The sequence below is a fragment of the Amblyomma maculatum genome, chromosome 1 (assembly GCF_055883805.1).
Source record: "Amblyomma maculatum isolate TAMU_Amacu chromosome 1, ASM5588380v1, whole genome shotgun sequence".
NCBI classification, from domain to species: Eukaryota; Metazoa; Arthropoda; class Arachnida; order Ixodida; family Ixodidae; genus Amblyomma; species Amblyomma maculatum.
This window is the reverse complement of record NC_139344.1, coordinates 161,696,549-161,718,450: the sequence shown is the minus strand read 5'-3', so window position 1 is coordinate 161,718,450 and position 21,902 is coordinate 161,696,549. Positions and strand designations below refer to the sequence as shown.

The 21,902-nt window shown below is 41.3% G+C and overlaps 1 protein-coding gene across 5 annotated transcripts in view; it reads right to left on the bottom strand.

Annotated features, from left to right (window-relative positions):
- The window catches only part of LOC146204761 (uncharacterized), a 92,003-nt gene that overhangs the window by 61,509 nt on the left and 8,592 nt on the right, over positions 1–21,902 (bottom strand). For 4 of the 5 annotated variants that reach the window (XM_084589467.1, XM_084589466.1, XM_084589465.1 and 1 more), the window contains 5 exons: positions 21,841–21,901; positions 21,612–21,760; positions 14,553–14,639; positions 12,494–12,608; positions 6,575–6,651 (listed from right to left, as the gene is read on the bottom strand). In XM_084589467.1, the coding sequence (XP_084445593.1) occupies positions 6,575–6,651; positions 12,494–12,608; positions 14,553–14,639; positions 21,612–21,760; positions 21,841–21,901 (489 nt within the window). The remainder of the gene's footprint in view (positions 1–6,574; positions 6,652–12,493; positions 12,609–14,552; positions 14,640–21,611; positions 21,761–21,840; position 21,902) is intronic. The other variant, XM_084589464.1, reaches the window with a different exon arrangement.

The following is a 21,902-nucleotide window of genomic DNA, read 5'->3' as shown; positions in this document are numbered from 1 at the left end:
ACTCATCGCTGGCAAGTAGGCCAAAATACGTGGATGTAGGCTTTTGTATTTCGTTTTACCTTTTTTTTTTGCTGGTCCAGATAAGCCAAACCCGGATAATTCGAATTTTGGTTATATTGAACTCACGAAATATCTCCTTGAAAATCACAATTAAAAGTATAGGAAAACTGCGTCATATATCGAAGTCAATTTCACCAGTCGTTCGATATATCGAACTCTGCACTACGCACTGGAAGGCGCGCCTTCCCCAAAGACGATTGCATCACCCTCAGCCGTTTGCCGCACGACGTTTTCAAGCTACGCGCAGAAGGAGAGAGGGAACAGAGCAGCACTGTGCCCTTTCCCCAAAGGCACGCGCAACTGCGGTGGTCGTTTGCCGCACGCCATGGCAGCACGTGACATCTGCAAGCCATGTGCGTGAAGGGACAAGAGGGAGCGAAGCGCAAGGGGTGTGCCCACTCTTCTGCCGAGCTTTATCTCTCTTTCCTCTCTCTTTCCTGGTCTTCGTTCACAGCAGCACGCACTACGCATGTGCGGACAAGCCAGCTCGACCCGTGGCAGCTGACGGGCGGTGCGCGTCTTGTGTCGTGCTGAATGCGCCTAAGCTAGGGTGGCTGCGGACGCTAAGAAGCGGCAGATGTTTTTTGTTTTTGTGAGAGCCGTCCACCCTTGTTGTCATGCTGAACATGCGGCTATGCGTAAGCTATGGCAACTGCGGATGCTTAGAAGCGGCAGATTTTTTTTGTTCTTTTTAACGACAGTCGATCTTTGTCATGCTGAATGTGTGATGTAGTAAGCAATAGCGACTCTGGACATTAAGAAGCGGCAGATATATATATTTTTTTTGCGATAGTTGTCCATTCTTGCATCTATGAATAAACGGAAGCACGCGGTCACCTGCGATCATGACACCGGCTTTTAGCATTGTTTGCCTCAAACGACATTTGCAGCTATCACGCTTTTCAATGATTTTGTGGCAGTGGGCTACACCCGCCCCAAGCATGGCGTGATAAATCGAACCAGGCTTGTGCAATCAAGCCATCACGGACACTGCTAGGTTCACTCGCCGCCACCGCATGAGCGATCAAAAGTAGTAAAAAGATAAACATGCGTGACGTTATCGCTGCGCAGCATCTTGGCGCGCTGCCAATAAATGAGCAAGCAAAAACGCTCCTGATTTTTGCCGCAGCGACATAAAACCTGCTTTGAGCCGAGAGACGCAGTTCCAACACGTTGGAAATTTTTCGCTCTGTCACTGCTGCTCGTTGCTGAGTTCACTCAATCGCTTGCATGTGAACTGGCCTTAACTTTTTTTTTTTTTTATTTTCAGATTCCCGGAGACAAAAAGTGGAGGGTGGGTTCATTATGTGAATGTGTTGATTACGCGAAAAATACGATATCACTTTCCTCGATCGCAAGCGGCGTCTCAAGCCGATTTCTGTACATCGAATTATCAATATATCAAACTATTTCGCCATCCCCTACGAGATCGATATATCCGGGTTTGACTTATAACAATAATCAGTTACAACGACTGGATTTTCCAGTTTTCTCAGTATCGTTATAAGTGGACTGCACTGTACTATGCTACACTGAAGGAGATATATAGGGTGACCCAGCTGAAATGGATTGAAATTTAATAACCTAAGCTACCATCAGACTTAAAATGAGGTGAATGTTGCTAGAATTTACGTAAAATATTGGCTAACACTTTTTCGCTCTCCCTAAACTGAATGATAGGTTGACAATAGTAATGAACTTTTCAAACATGGCTTTAAATCCTCGGGTATGAATATGAAAGCTGTGGAGTGCCACAAAAATGATCGACTCAGGTGGTTTCCACGAGCTAGCCGTAGCATACCCTTTTTGTTTATTTGGTAAAAATGCAAGCCTGCAAAGTTTAGAAAATACCAAATGACAGCATGCTCTGTGCACCAGAATATGCAGCGATTACAGTGCTCTCATTCGCAACTTCATAAGGCACTGCCAGAGCAATTCGCACCAAAAGAGCGTGCTCTCAGTCGCCGCTGATGTTTATTTTGGAACCAGCAGCAACGCAGAGCTTTTCTGTGGGCAGCGCAGAGCTACTGTGCATTCAGGCACACGAAGTGCACTGTCATAAGGTACTTTGTAAACTTCGAGGCCTTTCATTTTCAGCTACTACACTAGAACCTCCTAGATAAGAGCAGTTTTGCGGCGCTCAACCGCTCAACAACTTCTGTATTCACACTTGAGTGTTAACAAGGTAGTTAATGTCGACTAATTATTCATGTAGGCAGAATGAAAAAAAAAAAACAAAAAAACAGCTGGTACATACTTTCGAGAAATCTTAACAACACTCCCTTGATTCTTTAATTTGAACAAACACTCGTTTCTTATTTTTCAACCTTGGTTCATTTTAGCAGGGACAACCTGCAGATGCTTTGCAGAACAAACATCGCTAAAATGTATGCACTGAGTCATTACTTATATCCTTAAAACTAAAAGAATTGGTGCTGGGGGTCATAAAACAAGACTGCTTTTAGCGAGGTTCTGCAAACATTAATCAAGGTACAACAATGTACTCAACTTCTATGCATACCTTAAACCTAATGAAGTAAAATCCATTTGTACTTTGCTGCACTTTTTAACCCTGCCATGCCAAGACTTTAAAGGAGTCTATGAATTTCCAGAATTCAGCTACTAATAGTGTTGTCATAGCAGAAATGTAAAAAACAAGAACTGAGAGAAAAAAAAAGATTGTCGCAGGCACTTAGATATCTCTTAAGTGTGATAAGGCTAAAGCCTTTCCTGTGACCCTATGCAATCATGTGCCGCTTTTTCACTCATTTGGTTCTTTGTTCCCTCACCTTTTTCTTTTTTTTCTCCTTTTGCTCTTTTTCCTTTTTATTCTTTCTACTTTTCTCTCTTTTGGTGGTTGTTTGATTTGGTTTGGTTTGTGGGGTTTAACGTCCCAAAGCGACTTAGGCTATGAGAGACATCGTAGTGGAGGACTCTGGAAATTTCGACCACCTGGGGTTCTTTAATGTACAGACATCGCACAGCACACGAGTTCCTTGCTTTTCGCCTCAATCCAAAAGCGGCCGCCGAGGCCGGGATTCGATCCCGCATCCTTGAAAACAGCAGTCGAGCGCCGTAACCACTGCGCCACCCCTGCGGGTTTTGGTGGTTTTATCATTTTACTGTTTCTACATTTTTTCTCTTTTACTACTATTTTTTTCTCTTTCTCTTCACTGTTTTTAACGTTGTAATGTAATGATGAGGCCTGACATTATATTTGTAATGTTTGCACGTTTTCTTGCACAATAGTGACTTATGTATGGAAGAAATACGAGCTGCGGCGGCCACACCTGGTCCGCGCACGAAAAGGTGTGTCTGTGTGCTGCGTGATGTAAGCGCATGGTGAAAGACGCTGGTCGTCGAAATTATTACGACGTCGCTCACAGCGTCAGGACATTAAACCAAAAACTTACAATTTTTACATGCCTAATTATCGGGTGGGTGGCACAGGCATGCACCCAAGCCAGAAAATGACAGGCCACAGCCACGTGCTATCTTCTCCCATGCACAGTAACTGCATTTCGAAAGAACTCAAAAGTAACATCAAATTGTCTCACAAAAACGAAATGCAGCTGATTCGTTTTTATAGAGAGTTTAATTCTGAGGGAGGAAAATGTGTTGTTCTTTAAAAATGGCAGCTTGCCAGTAACAAGTTGTCATTTTCGAGGCGCTCCCATTCGCATCATTTTCGTCTGCCACGGCATCTTCATTGCACTGATCGCTGTAGTGGCTTCACGGCCCGGAAGTCATAACCGGCAGCCTAAAGGTCACCCGCAATGCTGCTATGCATTTTCTTTCCTTTTGGACTTCATACCAATAAAGGTTTTTCATCACCACTAACATGCCTGCTTACGTCCGTTGCATCGTGTCTTATTTCTCACTAACCATGGCGTCTCCACGAGGCAAACAAGTTACAACGTAAAATTTAAGCTGCGTGCAGTTGAAATTGCCGAGGAGCACGAGTACCGGGCTGCAGGAAGGCAGTTTGCGGTTAGCGAAAAATTAGAAATTATCCGGGACTGGTGCAAAGCCAGCAGTGTGCTCTGGACAATGAAGTCGACCATGAAGATGTTGCATATTTCCTCTCGCTGCTCCGGCCCCTCCTCTTTTTTCTCTCTCTCATTTTTCTCTGATGATTTTGCCTAAACGCCGTCTGTAAGTGCATATACCATCTGTATGTATCAAAATAAAACATTTTTGAAAAAGTACTGCTCAGAACACTACATGCACTTGTGTGAGCACTGCGTATTAGGGTATACAGGTATATGCGGCGGCCGCCGCATGCATGTATTTTCGTCGCACTTGCTCACAAAGTGATCCACGAGTTTTCTACTGAGTGATCCGGTGTGTCTTATACACTGGTGCAACTGATATGCGTTTTTTGTGGCAAAAATTGCCGTTTGGAGGAATATACAAAAGTGCGACTTATAGACCAGAAAATATGGTACTTGTCTGGCAGGAGAGATTTACATTAGTTTTTAGTACATCACTTTTGTTGATGCCACGGTCACTACTCATGGTTTCCAGCATCGGGCCATATAAAAACAGGCGCGTGCTCCAATCGAAAAATTCTCGGCAAATTTGTTTTACAGCATTTCTGATAAAACCACTATGGAATTGACCGCTTGAGACAGGAAGCTTTGAAACTGCAGCCTAAAAAAAATTTTACGCTTAAGGTGCAGTGTTCTGTCCTTTTAAGCATTTTAAGGAAACATTAGATCAGAGGTACTGCAATCTTCATTGACACAACTTAAAAAAATTATTTTAAGAGTAGATGCTTTAATATAGTGGTGACCAGCTAGCTATAATTGAACTCAAAATTTTCATTACTAAAGAGTAACGCTAACTGAAGGCTATCTTAAATAGTATTATGGATGCGGGAAACACGTTTGCTAAGTTTAGTTATTTTATGCAGGCAGCAGATTAGCCATCAGTAGCTCTTGTGCACAACAGTACAGTAGCACAAGCCGACAGGTGTATGCCCCCATACAGCACAGATGCTAAGGTATGTCGCACAGCTCACTGCATTCACTAGGCAGATAAGTGGCACCAGCGAGACCAGACACATGAAAGTTAATGGCGACAACAGACAGCATATCAAAAATTTGCCTATCGTAGACCATGGCTGCAATGTTGCAATACAGTGAAATCTCGTTACTACGAACACCACATTAACGAACTTTTCAAATTAACGAATTTTTTAAGAATCCCCGGCAGATTTGCCATGTTTTCAATGTAAAACTATTTCAGAATTACGAATTTCAAAATAGCGTATATTTCAGAATAACGAACGTATTTTATTTCTTGCTCTATAATTTTGGAACATCAGTATTACGAATTTGGCTAAAATTAACAGCACCGCAGCTTGCAACTCTCGCGTGAAACTAAACAGAAACCGCCATTTCTGTGTGTATGGTTCGGGGGCTTAGCTATCATCATCAGGACATCTAGGACCAGCTCCTAGCGCCACCATGGAGCTATGGTTTATTACGCAGTAGCCAGCAGGCCTAGCTGCCTGCGTTTTTTTTCTTCCTGTGTTGTGTGCCGTACGCGACTCGGTTCGTGCGTTCACGCGTGCGGGACGGTATTTTTTTTTTTTTTTTTTTTTGCCGCTGATTATCTTATTGCGAAGTTAGTGCGAGATTGACGATGATATTAGCCAGCGAAGTGCCAAGAAGATATGAACGCAGCTGCTTTCACTGCAAGAAATCGACGCAGGGAAAAAGCGATTCGGCCTCTACAGACAGCTAGCATTGCCCCATCGACTGCCACGATCATTATGAAAGACCGAGACAAGATTTTCAAAGCTCAGGGAGCATTGAAGATGGGGTCATAAAAAACTCCGATGTTTTTTTTTTTTTTTTTGCACATGGACAAAGTCCTTACTTTCATCGCTCGGTGCAATCACGCACGCGATGAGGTGTTCCGGAAAGCGGAAGGTGTATGTGCTGTAGTGGTGTAATGTAGTGCGCGGTCGTGTTTGCTGCACGCGGCAGAAGAAAATAATGGATTTCTTCAAATAAATGAGCTTTGGAGTTAGTGCAACCTTTTCACTTGAGGTTTTGCTTGTCTACACACGTGCCTACTGCCAAGGTACGTCATTTTCATACCTAGGTTTGACCACTGGCTTATAATCGCAGATTTTTCATTACAATGATATTTCAAAATAACGAATGATTTTTCGCGGTCCCGCGGGATTCGTTATACTGAGATTTGACTGTATAAGGAAGGACCCAAGCTTCTGCAGATTAAAGCACTATGTCATTTAGCTGGTTGTGGCCATTCAGATATTATCCCGTACTCAATGTTCAACAGGCCACATATATAATGTTATTGCAAAAATGAAATTCATATCAGAGCGACCCCCTTTTTTTTAATCTAAAAAATGAAGCCGAGAAGACCTGATGCATGTTACAGCACCAAAGTGAACGATGCCATACCATATGCCTCTTTAAAGTTTTTTCATACACAAGTAACAATAGAACACAACAAGGAATGAAAATACCACACTAACCTGGGACAAGTCAGTCAAGAGGGTGCGCCTGACAGCAGGAATAAACAGTGTATGGCACTCCAGCGACTTGAACACATCTAGTACAATACAAAGGTAAAGAATTCATAAGGGCCGGTTTCTGCAAGTCACTGCCAATTCCATTCAACATTTTTCTGCAATGACGTCATTAATTCCTCCACACAGGTGAATATGCTCAATTATTGTGCCAATTAACTCTTCTATGGGCGGTGGGAAGTGTACTTTCCATTATTAGGATCATGGGAAGCATTTTTCTCACCACAGCAGCGTACTGCCATTTTATGCCACCTCTATGAAATTTGAAAAACAACAACTATGCCATCGTGCACTAAAAAAAAATGTACAGACAGAGATATTAATGCGACAGGGTTGAACGCCCTGTACACAAAAAATCCGACATCAGCGCCGGTGTTACCATTGTGAGCGAAAAATCTACAAAACACCCTTAAAGGAGGAGCTTACGTGTCCCCCATTTATATTATTTTTTTCTGTCCTATGATTGAAGATAATCAAAGCTGTTCAGCAACTGCTTCCTGTGACCTGGGGCCTCAAAGGTGTGTGTAAATTCTTTGAAACAAGTCTTGTAAGCAACAGAAAACACCATTTCTTTTAAATACGAATAGCATAATACATTACAGTGACTCTCCTAAACATTTCTCATGCTTTAACGACTACTTACAGTGGACAGATATGGTACAATACAGCAGGTCTGTGTCACCATGCTCCTTTTATAATTTACCTTTGCACCATAGTTAGATAATGGGGAAAAGGAAGGGGGGGGGGGCAACAATGCAAATACAAGAAACTGAAGAATCATATTGTCACGCACTTCCCGTCGTAACAATATAATATATTTAATTTTTCTTAGTTCCGAGAGATTTTAAACTGATGAATGTTGGCTTGAGAGTTTTTCATTTGGTTTATGTGGTACTTTGCATCGTTACAAATCCCAACCCTAGCATTTTGCACTGACACTGCACAGCTTTGCTCTCATTCAGGGATTAAACCCATGAAAAATGACCCCTTGAGATCTAATGATACGATGCTTATATTCTGTCACTATTCTTTTACAGGACAAAACGATTTGTTCTGCAAACTTTATCCTTTCCTCTGCTGTCTTTCGGCGCTAAAAAAACAACAACTAGTAATGCACCATATTAGCCTGCAAAAAACATCCTCGCGGATTCATGGTGTCATGAGTAGCGAGGTTTACGAGGATTATTGGAAAAGGTATGCTTCCGTAAGCACACCACAATCTGGGCTTTAGAATATGATTTATTCGAAAGGCCAAAATGGAGCCCTCTTTTACCCCTGTGAAAAATTCATAGAAGAGAAGGGTGGGCCTTACACAGTTGTCAAGACTAGGTGTGCTGAGATTATTTGAATAGAAAATCTTTGAACAGGCTCTGGGCATTGTCCAAAGCATGGACCAGACATTCATTGACAACTTCTTGAACATTATGCCTTATGTGACTGATAGAAAAGGCTAGCGTGCAAAGTACTAATGACATTAGGTTATTAACTAGTGTCATGTTCGAAAATGGCGAATTATTTTGTAACAAAAATGCCTATTTTTGCCAATACCTTCACAGAATTTGACCTGCAACCAAACTGGGCACCTAATGTGATGATAAGTACCAGTTTATATTTGTAAGCATGCTCTTCCCATCAAGCTAATGCACAAGTTTAGGTGTGGTGAAAGAGTTAATCTGGAAAATTCAAACATCATCTCTCTTCCTTCACAGCTGTATTAGCGATTGTCATCTCACTGCAAGATCATTATGTAATATTTTCATGTAATACAGTGAAATCTCGTTACTACGAACACCACATTAACGAACTTTTTAAATTAACAAATTTTTTAAGAATCCCCAGCAGATTTGCCATGTTTTCAATGTAAAACTATTTCAGAATTACGAATTTCAAAATAGCGTATATTTCAGAATAACGAACGTATTTTATTTCTTGTTCTATAATTTTGGAACATCAGTATTACGAATTTGGCTAAAATTAACAGCACCGCAGCTTGCAACTCTCGCGTGAAACGAAACAGAAACCGCCGTTTCTGTGTGTATGGTCCATGGGCTATAGCTATCATCAGGACATCTAGGACTAGGGTGCCTCGATGCGCGCCCGCTCTCCGCTGAGGGTGGCGCCACTCTTAGAAGCGGTCGTTGCCGCCAAAACCGGTTATCGGGAGGCGCCACCGCCATTTTCTTGCATTCCGCTCCCGACGTCCCGCGTACGCCCACGCTAGACACGCTAGACACTAGACACCCGGAACTTTTTTTTTTAGTGGGGGGTGGGGGGGGGGGGGGGGAATTTTGTCAGGTCATAATTAATATTTTTCAGGTAAGTTTGGTTTTATGTTTTGTTTTAATTTTGTTTTATTGTTATTTTATCATTTTATCCTAATTTTTTTTTAATTTAGCCCCAAATTTACACTGCGTAAATTTAGTTTTACGCAATGTGAAAGCATGTTTTACCCATAAAGAAGAATGAAGCCATGAATTGTTCGCAAATACAGCCTTCTAAAACACTATCGCACTTATTATTTTCAAAATACTCGTTACTATAATGTACTATCAACTGTTGTCAGTCATTCAATATTTGTTTTTTTTTTAGAGTATTAATTTATTTCACGCAAAGAAAACGTTTTCAAAATGATGGCAGTCCATGCTAGCTCATTTACAACACAGCATACATTTTAACGTCCTAGAATTTGAGCGCTCATAAAAGTTATTTTAGTGTGAGCAGTGGGAAGGTGGGGGGGGGGGGGCACTACCCCCTCGGAATAAAAGTTGGGGGGGGGGGGGGGGTGACCGACCCCCCCCTCCCCCCCGGTTCCGGAGTCCCTGCTCTGCAGAATTGCTGGGTGCTGCTTTCCCCAGTGCACTAACAGTGCTAACAATGATCGGACAATCTTTTCTTTTTTGAGCCCAAGAACAACCTCTTCTATGGACTGTGAAAGTGTAGCGGGACAACTGGCAGCCGACGAACTACTCTTGCATATGCAGCGTAAGTACCCGACTTCTCTGCAGTGCTAAATTCATTTTCGGGCTCATGTAAGCTTGTCTATGCGACTGTTTCTGATTACCAGACATACCACTTTGTGTACCTGTCGGAGGCGCAATGTCATGCTTTTGCAGCCTTCTGATATTTGATCGCTGTAAACGGGCGTAATCTCTTAGAGCTCGAGAACGATATGAATCCTCCAACGCATTTACACCTTCATTAATACACTTAGCATTATAAATTAAGTTTGAGGCTGGTAAAAATATTACGATCTTTCTCAGCCACGAAGCTTAAACAGGAGTTATCACGCCTACTTCACAAAAAGCCTCGCAGCCCGCTTAATTCTGAAAGACGCATCTGGCAGCGGGAAAATTATGTGACCCTCGGAGCGCAGAATAGCATGCGATGCATTAGGCTTTATTTCTCTATGTTGCGTCACGTTGAGATATTTTATACTTTTGTTCTTTGCGAAAACTATGCTATTCAAGACATTTATCATCACCTATCCTATGTCACGGAAGTAGCGCATAGAAATGAAAAAAATAAATTAATATGAAGTACATTTTTATTTCGTGCGTGTGTGCGGAGTTCAACCCATATGCATGTCAGTGTGCGTTTGCGGGATTTTCTTGATTTATCATAATTTAATCTTATTTTTCAGGGAATAATGCATTTATAATAGCAACAAATGTTTTTCGTACAGGCTCACTTTGGTGATTTTTGATCTGAACAAAATAAGGCAGACTGATGAAAGAAACTGAAGCAAAATGCTGTACCAACGTATTTCCCATTCAGGGGAAGGTATTTCCAATTTGATTCACTGCCTAATTGCATACATTCGTTACCAAATATTTGGGGGTCGCCCGGAAACATTTCAGTGGCATTTGAGCCTGAGGCCCGACATGGGTCACTTATTTTGCCTTCAACAGGTTATGTGTACGCGTGTATGTATCAATTCTGCTTCTCACGCTCTTATCAGAAGCATTCCCCTTATTCATTTCTACTGTCGACCGGCTAACACAACCTTCATCTCAAACACCCACTTAATTCATTACCACTTGAAAAGTAGAATCGGTCGCCTTCTTTAATTAATACAAATTAACTTAACCAAGGCTACATTGTAGTTAATAAAGGGAGCGGGGAACAAATCAAATATTTATGTGCACCTTTTGGCCTCTACGCTTAAATTATTTTGTGGGAAAACAAAAAAAAAAAAACTATTGCCGAGACGCTGGTCATGCCTTCTTTTCACTCTATTATTTGCCTTGATTTTCCATATTTTCATGATTCCTGTTTTTCCCTTTGCTTTGAGGTCAATTTGATCATTGGTTTGTACATCTTTCTGCTTCCAGTTGCTCCAAAGAAGCGTAAGCCACCTAGAGACAGAACGCAGCCTATTTGTGCATCAAGGTAATAAATAATTGTTCTTGCGTGCGCTTGAGTCTTTGTTTTGACTTCATAGTGTATGCATGACACAGTTTACCATCATTGCATAATAGTGTAAGTGAACGTAAGCATGCCATGAGTTCGCGCTTGAATATGCAGCTGTTCATTTCATGTACTTCATTTTCCGCTATATCCACACATAAGCGCTATGATAGTTGACGGTGCTGGTATGACAACGACGGTGAACAGTTGGCCGCCGTGATCACATATCGCAAAACAAAGATAACCGCTACACTTTCGCTAATCGTCTCGAAATAGCGAATACATCGCCGAATTTTTACTCTTACTCTTCATCTAAACTATAAAAGGAATGATCATCAAAGGCAAAGTTCAATTCAAGCTATCACTGGTAGAGGGACCTCCTCTATCTAGGCGCGTCACGCAGCAAACGCGCACCTCGCGACCAGCGGATGCAAAAAAATGGTGGTCGCGCTAGCAGACGACGCGGTTGTCCTCACCCTAAGCGGAGAGCGGGCGCGCATCGAGGCACCCTATCTAGGACCAGCTCCTAGCGCCACCATGAAGCTATGGTTTATTACGCAGTAGCCAGCAGGCCTAGCTGCCTGCGTTTTTTTTCTTCCTGTGTTGTGTGCCGTACGCGACTCAGTCGTTCGTACGTTCGCACGTGCGGGACGGTTTTTTTTTTTTTTGCCGCTGATTATCTTATTGCGAAGTTTGTGCGAGATTTGCGATGATATTAGCCAGCGAAGTGCCAAGAAGATATGAACGCAACTGCTTTCACTGCAAGAAATCGACGCAGGGAAAAAGCGATTCGGCCTCTACAGACAGCTAGCATTGCCCCATCGACTGCCACGATCATTATGAAAGACCGAGACAAGATTTTCAAAGCTCAGGGAGCATTGAAGATGGGGTCATAAAAAACTCCAATGTTTTTTTTTTTTTTCACATGGACAAAGTCCGTACTTTCATCGCTCGGGGCAATCACGCACACGATGAGGTATTCCGGAAAGCGGAAGGTGTATGTGCTGTAGTGGTGTAATGTAGTGCGCGGTCGTGTATGCTGCACGCGGCAGAAGAAAATAATGGATTTCTTCAAATAAATCAGCTTTGGAGTTAGTGCAAACTTTTCACTTGAGGTTTTGCTTGTCTACACACGTGCCTACTGCCAAGGTACGTCATTTTCATACCTAGGTATGAAAATGACGTACCTTGACCACTGGCTTATAATCGCAGATTTTTCATTACAACGATATTTCAAAATAACAAATGATTTTTCGCGGTCCCGCAGGATTCGTTATATCGAGATTTGACTACCTAAACAAATCTAGCATATGCTCATGTATCTGATTTGAGTGCTATTTTGTTCAGATAAACTTTTGATTAGACAAACGAGTTTTCTGGTCCCTACAAGTTGATAATAAAGGGCATACTGTGTTCAGTAATAAAAAAGAAAAAAAAGGTGAGCCAACCGTCACGTACCCAAAAGGCTAATTTTGTATTCTTCACTCTCTCTAGAGTGCGCTTCCATTAGCCGGTGAAGCCACTGCGTAGGTGTCTCGTTGTCTACAGTTGTCTGCACGAAGTCCTGCACGACCTGTTCACAAAGAAACAAAAAGCACTAAATAACTGCCTAGTTTACCTGCAAAATGGAAATCGAACAGACGACCTAACATGCACAGCTGGTGGCAGCAGGAAATTTATTTCTAAGCTGGTGACTTCCGACCTCTCGAAGTATACATGACTGTAGGCACCTGCTTGTTCCTCTCCCTACCTGCATTAATCAAGGTGGCTGGGGCTGCAACACATCAAGGCCATCAACTGAGCTGGGCTTTTGATTGCAGGTACTGATGACAGGTAATCATGTTTTTCTCCAGCTTATTGCTACCCATTGCACCATGGCATGTACATTTGTGCAACCAACTTCTCAAATTTTTCTCAAAGTGGTTAAAGTTGTTTTTACAAAGAAAGCGAAGTTGTCTACTTTTGAAATTCTTGCCTTCATGTTAGAAAAAAAGAATCAATTTACCAAGCTAAGAAACGGAGATGTGTGCCACAGAGTTCTACAGCGTGCCTATGAGGTGCTGCTTGGTACTGTCAGTTTTTTCTTCTCTGATGCAGTGGAATATTTTACCAAAGGATACTGCCCCCGAGTTTTCATAGTGAAAGCAATTACGGATGATACAAAAAATAATTGGGGCATAAACGTGTTTGACAGAAGAATAAGGCTGCCAATTTGAACGAGTCCAAGTGTGCGGTGCACATCAATTCCTAAAGTTTCCGAGGCAATCATGATGTTTTTGTGATACAGGTCGTTCTAATTATACACAAAAATGTATGAGATTTTCCTGGACAACAGAACATAATGTATGTCCGAAAGGAATAATGTCGAGAAAAAGGTGCTTACATCAAAAGCATGTTCTAAACAAGGATTGCTTACAGCAGGTTCTCAGACTGGGTTCTGTGGAAACCCAGGGTTCCTTGGAGTATTTTTTGCAGTTCCCTCAACATCTAATCCACGCACAGCTCAACCCATGAACTTTATACCAGGACTAATTGTTCTTTGAAGACCATTTCACTGTACAGACATCAATATTCACTGATTTTTGCATATTTCTTGATGTGCCATGTGTCTGTATGCATCTACTCACAGGCATGCCAGGCAGGTAGGAATGGAAGATTAGGCACACAATGTTCTTCAACACTTTTCTAAACTCACCAAGGTTCCCTATAAGGCACAAATAAACTCATTGAGAACCATTCAGTTACAGTAAAGAAAAATTGCACACATGCTTCTAGTGAATGATAATACGCGCACATGACAGACCCTTTGCAAAACTACACAAGTCAGCTTTCCTGCATAGCAAAAACCCTTTTACCTTGGTGGCACGGGCTACTGTTGGGGCACAGCACTGAATATTTCTATTTTGAGCATTATGTCGTGCACAAACTTGGCGAGCAGCATTCCTTCGCAATTGCAAAACAAAGGAGGCAGACGGGGGGGGGATAAATTAATATCAGCGATGCATTGGCTTGGCAAAGGCACTCTTAATCCCTTATTTGTGAAAGCAACACAAGGCAAATGTCTGCAGTATACCCATTACCGTCACAATAGACATATCCAGCACAACAATTTATGCTTCTAAAACAGGTTTGAATGCCATAATGAAGGGATTTTCGCTGTGCAGAGAAGCTGACTTCCAGCTTCTGAGTCGATTTAACATGCTCGGCACTTGTTTTTCAACACAAATATCAAGTCAAAAATGGTAGCCATTAAAAATCATTTCAGTGCCACCCATGGTTTTTGGCCTGCAATGATTTAGAAAAAAGTATTTGTTAAAGACCATTTTCTTGGTTCCTATTTACGTTCATTCAAAAGATGAATGATCCAACATGTGCCATGAGGTTTCGTTAGTATTAGCTGGAAGCAATTCAGTGTTATTTTTGCTTGAACTGTTGCTTGTTCCACATGAACAAAACAGTTATGCTCTTTCAATAATGTTTCCCCATTGTTTTAAAATATAAAAACCTGGAGACATACCCAAAGCAAAGGAGGAAAACTTAGCAGGTCATGAAGATAGTCTCCATTCCACTTGGCTTTTGACAGTTGTGATTTCAAAGCAAACAGCTATATGGTGCAAAAGAGAGCAATATATAGTATAGTAAGAACAGAACATGGTGCACTTTCCCCTCCAAAACGAACATTCGTGGGTCATTCAAAATCTAGTCCCTTCGGCATGCTACGGTCCTCTTTTCAAAAAACTTCGTAAACATGGGCAGTTTTTCTTTATTCACCATAAGACACAAAAGGCCTACCCTCAGCCAATTTGAACTCTGACTCATGATTTGAGAGTCACAGGTTCGATTCCCATCTAATTACCCCAATCTTCTTTTAGGTGCAATTTACTTTATATTCTTACACATTATAATGATGTTTAAGCCATGCTGCCACCTATTAATCACAGATCATCTGATGTTTTAATCCCTTTCAATTCCTTGTGCCATCACAACCCTCTCGACCAAACGCGATTTTCTCGACACACCAAAAGCCTCTGCTAAATGGGAGTATTAACCCCCTACTGGACTTGGACGAGTCATGCTCGTCCCAAGCCGGTTGCTATTTCTGGCTCCTGATGAGCCCAGCTCGCCGTGTATTTAGAGGCACTCTGAGTCTGGTTTGCAAAGAAAGTGCTTGTGCGAGGCGCGCTGTAGAAACGCCTACAAAAAAAGTGACAAAAAAAATTCACCTAACAAAAATGCTGTCTCTGGTGGTTGTAATTTGTAAATATTACACAAATTGGCTGCACCTCATGGCTGTCGGATCACCCTCTTCACTGTACCTGAAAGAGCCCGAGTGGGTGGGTGGGAGGCCCAAAGTTAAAAGTGCTGCTTCACGACGAGCTAAAAAATTAGGTGCTTCGCTGTGTTGATAAGATTTTTCTAAACATAGTGCTCGGATTGCAATGCTTGCTGTCGTGCATGGGCAGTGGGAAGTCCTCCTCTAGCATACTCATTTACTGACTGCGCTTCTTATGGCATGGCCAGTCACGAGGGGAGCAGAAGAGTGTGCTCTCGATGCAATCAGTCACCATGCATCAGCGTGGCAATCCTAGCCATTGCCCACAGCCTTCTGTGCGCCAGTGTCTCTGCACTTTCAGCAGCTCTATTAGTACCTTTGGGCACATGCTTGCAGAACTAGTGAAGACGACCTTCTGCAGCTTGCCTCGCACACAATTTCTAACGTTTTATATACCTGACGTCTCTAAAGTTCCATATAATGTGGGGCTCAGGTGATTTTATTTCCTTGTATCCTTGCATTCTTCAAGTTCATCAACTGCACTGTATATATGCATCACCCTTAACTGTGTAAAGTGCTCAAGGACCTCATTAGCTTTTAAATAAAATGACATCTTGATCAGCGCAGCTACTAGGCTATTGAAGTAACGTGTGCGTATAGTGCCACACAAACCTTAAACCCACGTGCGAATCTTAGCATTTTTACAAAGAGCTATTGGCTCCATTAATTAAATTCATACAGTGGTGCATTCCGCACAGCAGGTCAGTAGATAGTACATACAGCTCTTCAAATATTCTCTGTTTTTTCGTTTTCCCGGCCCACATTTTCGCTCCTTATTTCTACAATTTTACTCAATTTTGCACGTTGCTATGGTCAACTTGTTCTTTGACATGTATCCGGAATGCCTGCATGCATTTATTTGCACTCGTGCAGTAATGTTGTGCCCTCTTAAAAGTACAAACACTGGGACGTAACAGGTTGCGGATTGAATTACCACACAAAATAGTGCTTGGTGCATGCAGCAGGAGCCTTGTGGTGAGAGTGCTTGATAGTGGAAATGCACGCCACTACGATGACCAATTTTCTTTTGATGTGTCACACGAAGTGGCGCCAACAATCCACGCTTTTAGATAACAATTTTGAACGGCCACTACGGAGTGGTTGACCAGGCATGTATAATATAGGAGGCTATGGCAAAACTCTTCTAGTTATACGGCCAATTACCATTTCAATTCTATGTTGTCCAGTTGTTAGTGCCAACAGGGAATTTGAAGTCGTGAACAAGACTATGCTATATCAGTTTTTGAAACGCTAAAAAACTAATTTTCTGAAGCCTTGTAATGCGAGGAATTCTGGTGTTCTTTTCTGCACAAACCCAAAACTGAGTGCATTAGACTACGGAGCCCAATTTGAACTGCAAGAAGTATTGTGCCACATAATGCACAGTACTTGCTTCACAGTTTGCTTCAAGAAAAAGCCCAGTCACTGCCTATTGCGTGGTCGTTATTTTTGACAATGTTGAACAAAATAAAGTGCCTGACAGGGCACAATAGAGCAGGCAGTTTGAATTTGGCACCATAGCCACTGCAACATATCAGCAGTGGATGTCCTGTCTACATCGAGCTTCCTACACATCCAATGTATTCTATTTCAGTTTTGCATCGAAGAGCCAGATCTCCTGGTGCTGTGGGGCTTTAGAAAATGAGTCTTGGTGTTATATTCAGTTCCAATTTCGGTTTGAATTCTTTATTCCCCAGGGGGCATTTCTGTTGTTCGTTATATATGTGAGTGTATGTCTGAATAAACGGGTTGTGTTCGTTCGGGACGGCTGGAGTCTGCTTCTGCCTTCGAAAACACCACACTTGGTTTGTTGCAAAAACTGATACAGCATCGTCTTGTTCACAGATTCGAATTCTTCACTGACACTAAGTGAGCTGTACTAATTAAAAATTAAGTTTTAGTTAATAAGTTGCATACTTCAAAAGTTTTGCAGTAAGCCTCCAGCAGAAGCTGAGAATTTGTTAATGTATGCAATTTTTTTTCTCTATTTTTAATTCCTTATTTAAAGAATTTCCAAAAGTGTTTGCAGGAACACTTTGTATTATTTTGCACTCTACAGTGCGTCCTTCAACTGAAGATAATGCTCCTTTGCATTGACAATGTACTTTAAGCTTTTGTAATTAGATGGTGCTTTGAATTTCTTGGTGCTGTAAAGACAGACCACTAAATTTTTTGTTGTTAAGGCATGTCTCCCAGTGCCATAACAGCTCTGAGTGTAGAAACTGGAATGGATACTAGAAATTCCTAGTTACTGCCTGGAGGATGAGATTTATTGATACATTACGATACCCGATGTGCAATTTCCATCATGCTCGCTGACCATAGTTTCCGGCATAGGGATACAAAAAAATGGATGCATGTTCTAACAAATTCTTGGCAGTTTCTAGCAGAACTTTTGCTGAATTGAGCACATTAGACAACAAGCATTCTACTACGCAGAACAAAACTGAACACTTAAAATCCAGTGTTTGGTCCTTTTAGCTATCACACTAAGCGTTGAGATGCGACAGCGCATGCAATGGGAAGCAGTGCACTAAAATGCCACCCATAGCTACCAAATACAGCATTTTCAACCAAGACTCAGGGTAAATATTTGTGCAGTAACCTGGACTGAAGGAAAGAACATGTAATATATTAGAAGTTGGTTTTAAGTGCGGAGCAATGGGACACAAGGAACAGAGTAGGCAGAACAAGGCACGTTTAAAACCAACTGTCAGAAGTGCATTAATATTCAATAACATTCTTGTATATATTAGAAGTATACTAGAAATCAAGGAATAAAAAAGATTAGTACTCATCCTGTTTTTTTATTTCGTTGTCCAATGCGCTAGTCTTTTTAATTAATATTTAAATTTCTCATATTCTGCACATGTAAGACCCTCTTTTAATTTTAAGAGTTTATGGCCAACACAGGTTTATTAGCCATAAGAATTATGAGTTACGTCACACACTAGAAAAACTAGAAAAACTTCTCTTGCCCTCTGTCAACAACAATCAAAGAGGATTTCTCTGGAGGCAAAAACTGCCCCAACTATTTCGCACATAACACTGAGATGAGCCAGTACAACACCAGCATATCTTCACATGTGCACATTTATTCCAAGCTCGAGTTCTGACAGGTATACTGCAACATTACTGAAATGACCAACTCATAATTACTTAGTCACAGCTCATTAAACATTCTACAGAGTTGAAATGCACAACGTCATATATTAGGTAGACGAGCAATGTACGAGCCTACATATATAATTAAGAGCAACAGCATTAAAACTGAGTACATTGCCCAACAAAGGAATTTCAAAACAATCCACAGTTATTGAGTCTTGTGCCAACTACAGTCATGCTGTCCCAGGAAATTTCCCAAGTTAACAACTTCATCTGATGCTGACCCCCCCTACAAGTTATGCTTCTTGCTTTCCCGTTTTTGGTATCCACTTTGCCACTTTTTGCCACTTTAAAAGACACATGGTTACCAGTTCTGCACATTATATACCCTGCTCATGTGCACTTTCTCATTTTTAATTTCAGCTAGGACACCTTCAACTTGCGCTTGCTCTCTAATCTTTGCTGCTTTCTTTTCCTATCAACATTATGCCTATCCTTCCTGTCCCATTAGTTCTTTTTGGTGGTCTCTAAGGTTTGGCCCCATAATGAGAAACAAATAAATATCCTCATGTGCTTTTCTGCTGCTGCTCTCAGAGTCTAATTTCTCTCCCATGACCCAAATCTACCGCGAATACTTAGTAGGCATAGATCTACAGTTTTTGCCAAAAGTAAGCAGTTAACACGGATTTGTATCTCAGCCATACATTGCAGCCCTTTTGGCACCCCTAAAAACTAAAAGGCATCAAAAGGTCAGGTCAAGCGTTCCTACCTTACACAATTTAGCGCTCAAGGGGCATCATAGGTTGGTTGATTAGTTTATAGAGTTTAACATATATACCAAAGTGACAGGCTATGAGGGATGCCATAGTAGGAGGCTTCAAAGATTTCGATCCCCCTGCGTTCTTTAACATGCACTGACACTGCACAGTACATGGGTGCTTTGCCTTTTACCTTCACTGAAAAGCGACCACCGCAGTGAGGACTGAACCCGTACCCCTGTGCTCAGCAGCTGAGTACCTTAACCATGGAGCCACCATAGTGGGGTGGGATGCCATAAGTTCTCCACTACGTGGCAGAGTTGTACTCTTGGCATAAATTGCACTTCATTTCTAGACTGCTACTAAATGCAAACTGTTTCTTTGTCAAACTACTCAAAAATATGTTGCTCTCATTCACACTAACTTTTAGGCCTCCCACTGTAATTAGCGTGTCTAAGTTATCAGTCATTCACTGCAGTTTCTCTCAGTTGATTTAGAAGACAAGACTCCAGAAACAGAGGCTGCCAAAGTGTTTCCTATTAGCCTTTACACTTGATCCTTCCAAATTTAGCATTCTGAATATTTCTTATCACATACGGTGCGACTCATAATGGAAAGACACTTTCTGCTTTAAACCCCTTTGAATAGTGTTGCCTCAATCTGCCAATAGAAGACTACTGTCACTAAACAGTTCCTGCAGATATACATCTTAAAATTTTACAAGTAGTGTCAATGCCATGTTCACATAATGCCTGCGTGACTACCAAAGTATCCACAGTAAAATGCCTTTTTGTAGTATATGAATGTCCAAGACTCCTATGAGTACACCAGGGAGACGTCATACTAAACAATGCACTTACCCCCCTGGGACCATTTGAGAGGCCAGCAGAATGCACATAAAGAATAAAAATAAATTAACATTTCACCAATTCGTCCTTTTCTCTCGCACTGCAGGCATATTTTAACTGCCACCAAACCTCCTAAGTATATTTACTTAGAGGTTGCGCATGGCAGGTGTGTGCACAACTGCGCATAGATGCCAACAAGAACCTAATCCTATTCCTGGTGCAAGATTGGATATAGAAAAGTTTAGGGAAAATTAGTAGGAAAAACGGAACAAAGTACAGATAAACATATTAAAAAAGACAAGATCAGACTCAATCTATAACCTCCTTAAGATAATAATAATATGATCACATAGGCTGTTCCGTTAACACAAGCCTACACTGAAGTATTCATCATAATGATAGTCAGAAATATAATAAATACCAAAAATATTAGCAAACAAAAAGCAGTCATTACTAGTTAAAAAATCCTGATGCAGCTGGCTACGTTATAGTTCAAACTTATTTTAAATGCATTTTATCTGATCTGAAAATTAATGAAAAAGAGAGAGAGAAAGAATCAGGACAGAGTGACAGAGTGCTGAGAAATAGCTTAATTTCTCCAAAATGTGAAGAAAGAGCAGAACAGAACATCATTCCTATTAATCAGAAAATTTTTTAAATCTTTTGGAACCACCTCATAGGAAGCTGGTCTCATATGACCGATGGTTTTCAATACGCTGCAAACGCAAACTTCTGTGTGAAGTATGTAACTATATTTAGGTAGATATCATGATAACCTTAGTTTCGGTTTCCATGTAGTTCATTTTTTTTTCTGCATACGACTACATAAGAAAGAATCAGGACAGAGTGACAGAGTGCTGAGAAATAGCTTAATCTCTCCAAAATGTGAAGAAAGAGCAGAACAGAATATCATTCCTATTAATCAGAAAATTTTTTAAATCTTTTGGAACCACCTCATAGGAAGCTGGTCTCATATGACCGATGGTTTTCAATACGCTGCAAACGCAAATTTCTGTGTGAAGTATGTAACTATATTTAGGTAGATATCATGATAACCTTAGTTTCGGTTTCCATGTAGTTCATTTTTTTTTCTGCATACGACTACATAAAAGAAATAATTTTTCGGAGCGGAGTGGTCTGAAATTTCAACAAAAATAGCGTCGAGCTCGCGCCAGGACACAGTACAAATTTGGCACCTTTCAGGTGATTCCTCTGCCTTCACTGCAGATTTTTTTGATGATAGCAGTAGTAAAGAGTTCCAAGACAATTTGAGAGTTTCAACTTCAGCTCTGGCGATAAATCAGGCGAATATCATCCTGGAACACGACTATGGGCCCCATGAATACACACTTTCAGCTTTTTGGCCTCTTCTATAAAAAGCTTCACTTTTGGTGAAAGTAGTAAAGTCGTAGCCTATCAATGCAGGCAAACCTCAATTTGTCGCATGCAGACCTGCAACATTTTTTAGCATTTCATTATGAAATGAATAAAACAAACTATAGTTTAGTAATAAAAACAATAAAAAGAATTACCTGTGTTCGCCTAGCCAAAAGTTCCAAGTAATCTATTTCAGCTTGATCAATGATCTTGACAGAATTATAGATCAGGTGTGAACTGATGAGTGTTGCAATGGCAAATATCTTGGCATCATAGTTTTCAGACACATTTGTGGCTGCAAAACCTGACAACCAAACAGTTGTGCACATTAGCTTTCTGCCTCGTGGATCCAGCCAAGTTTAGCCCGAGAAAGTCACCACATACCTTCAGTGTCAAGAAAAATAAGGGAAAGCTGCTGCCCTGATGGTAACTTCACTTTCAAGGGC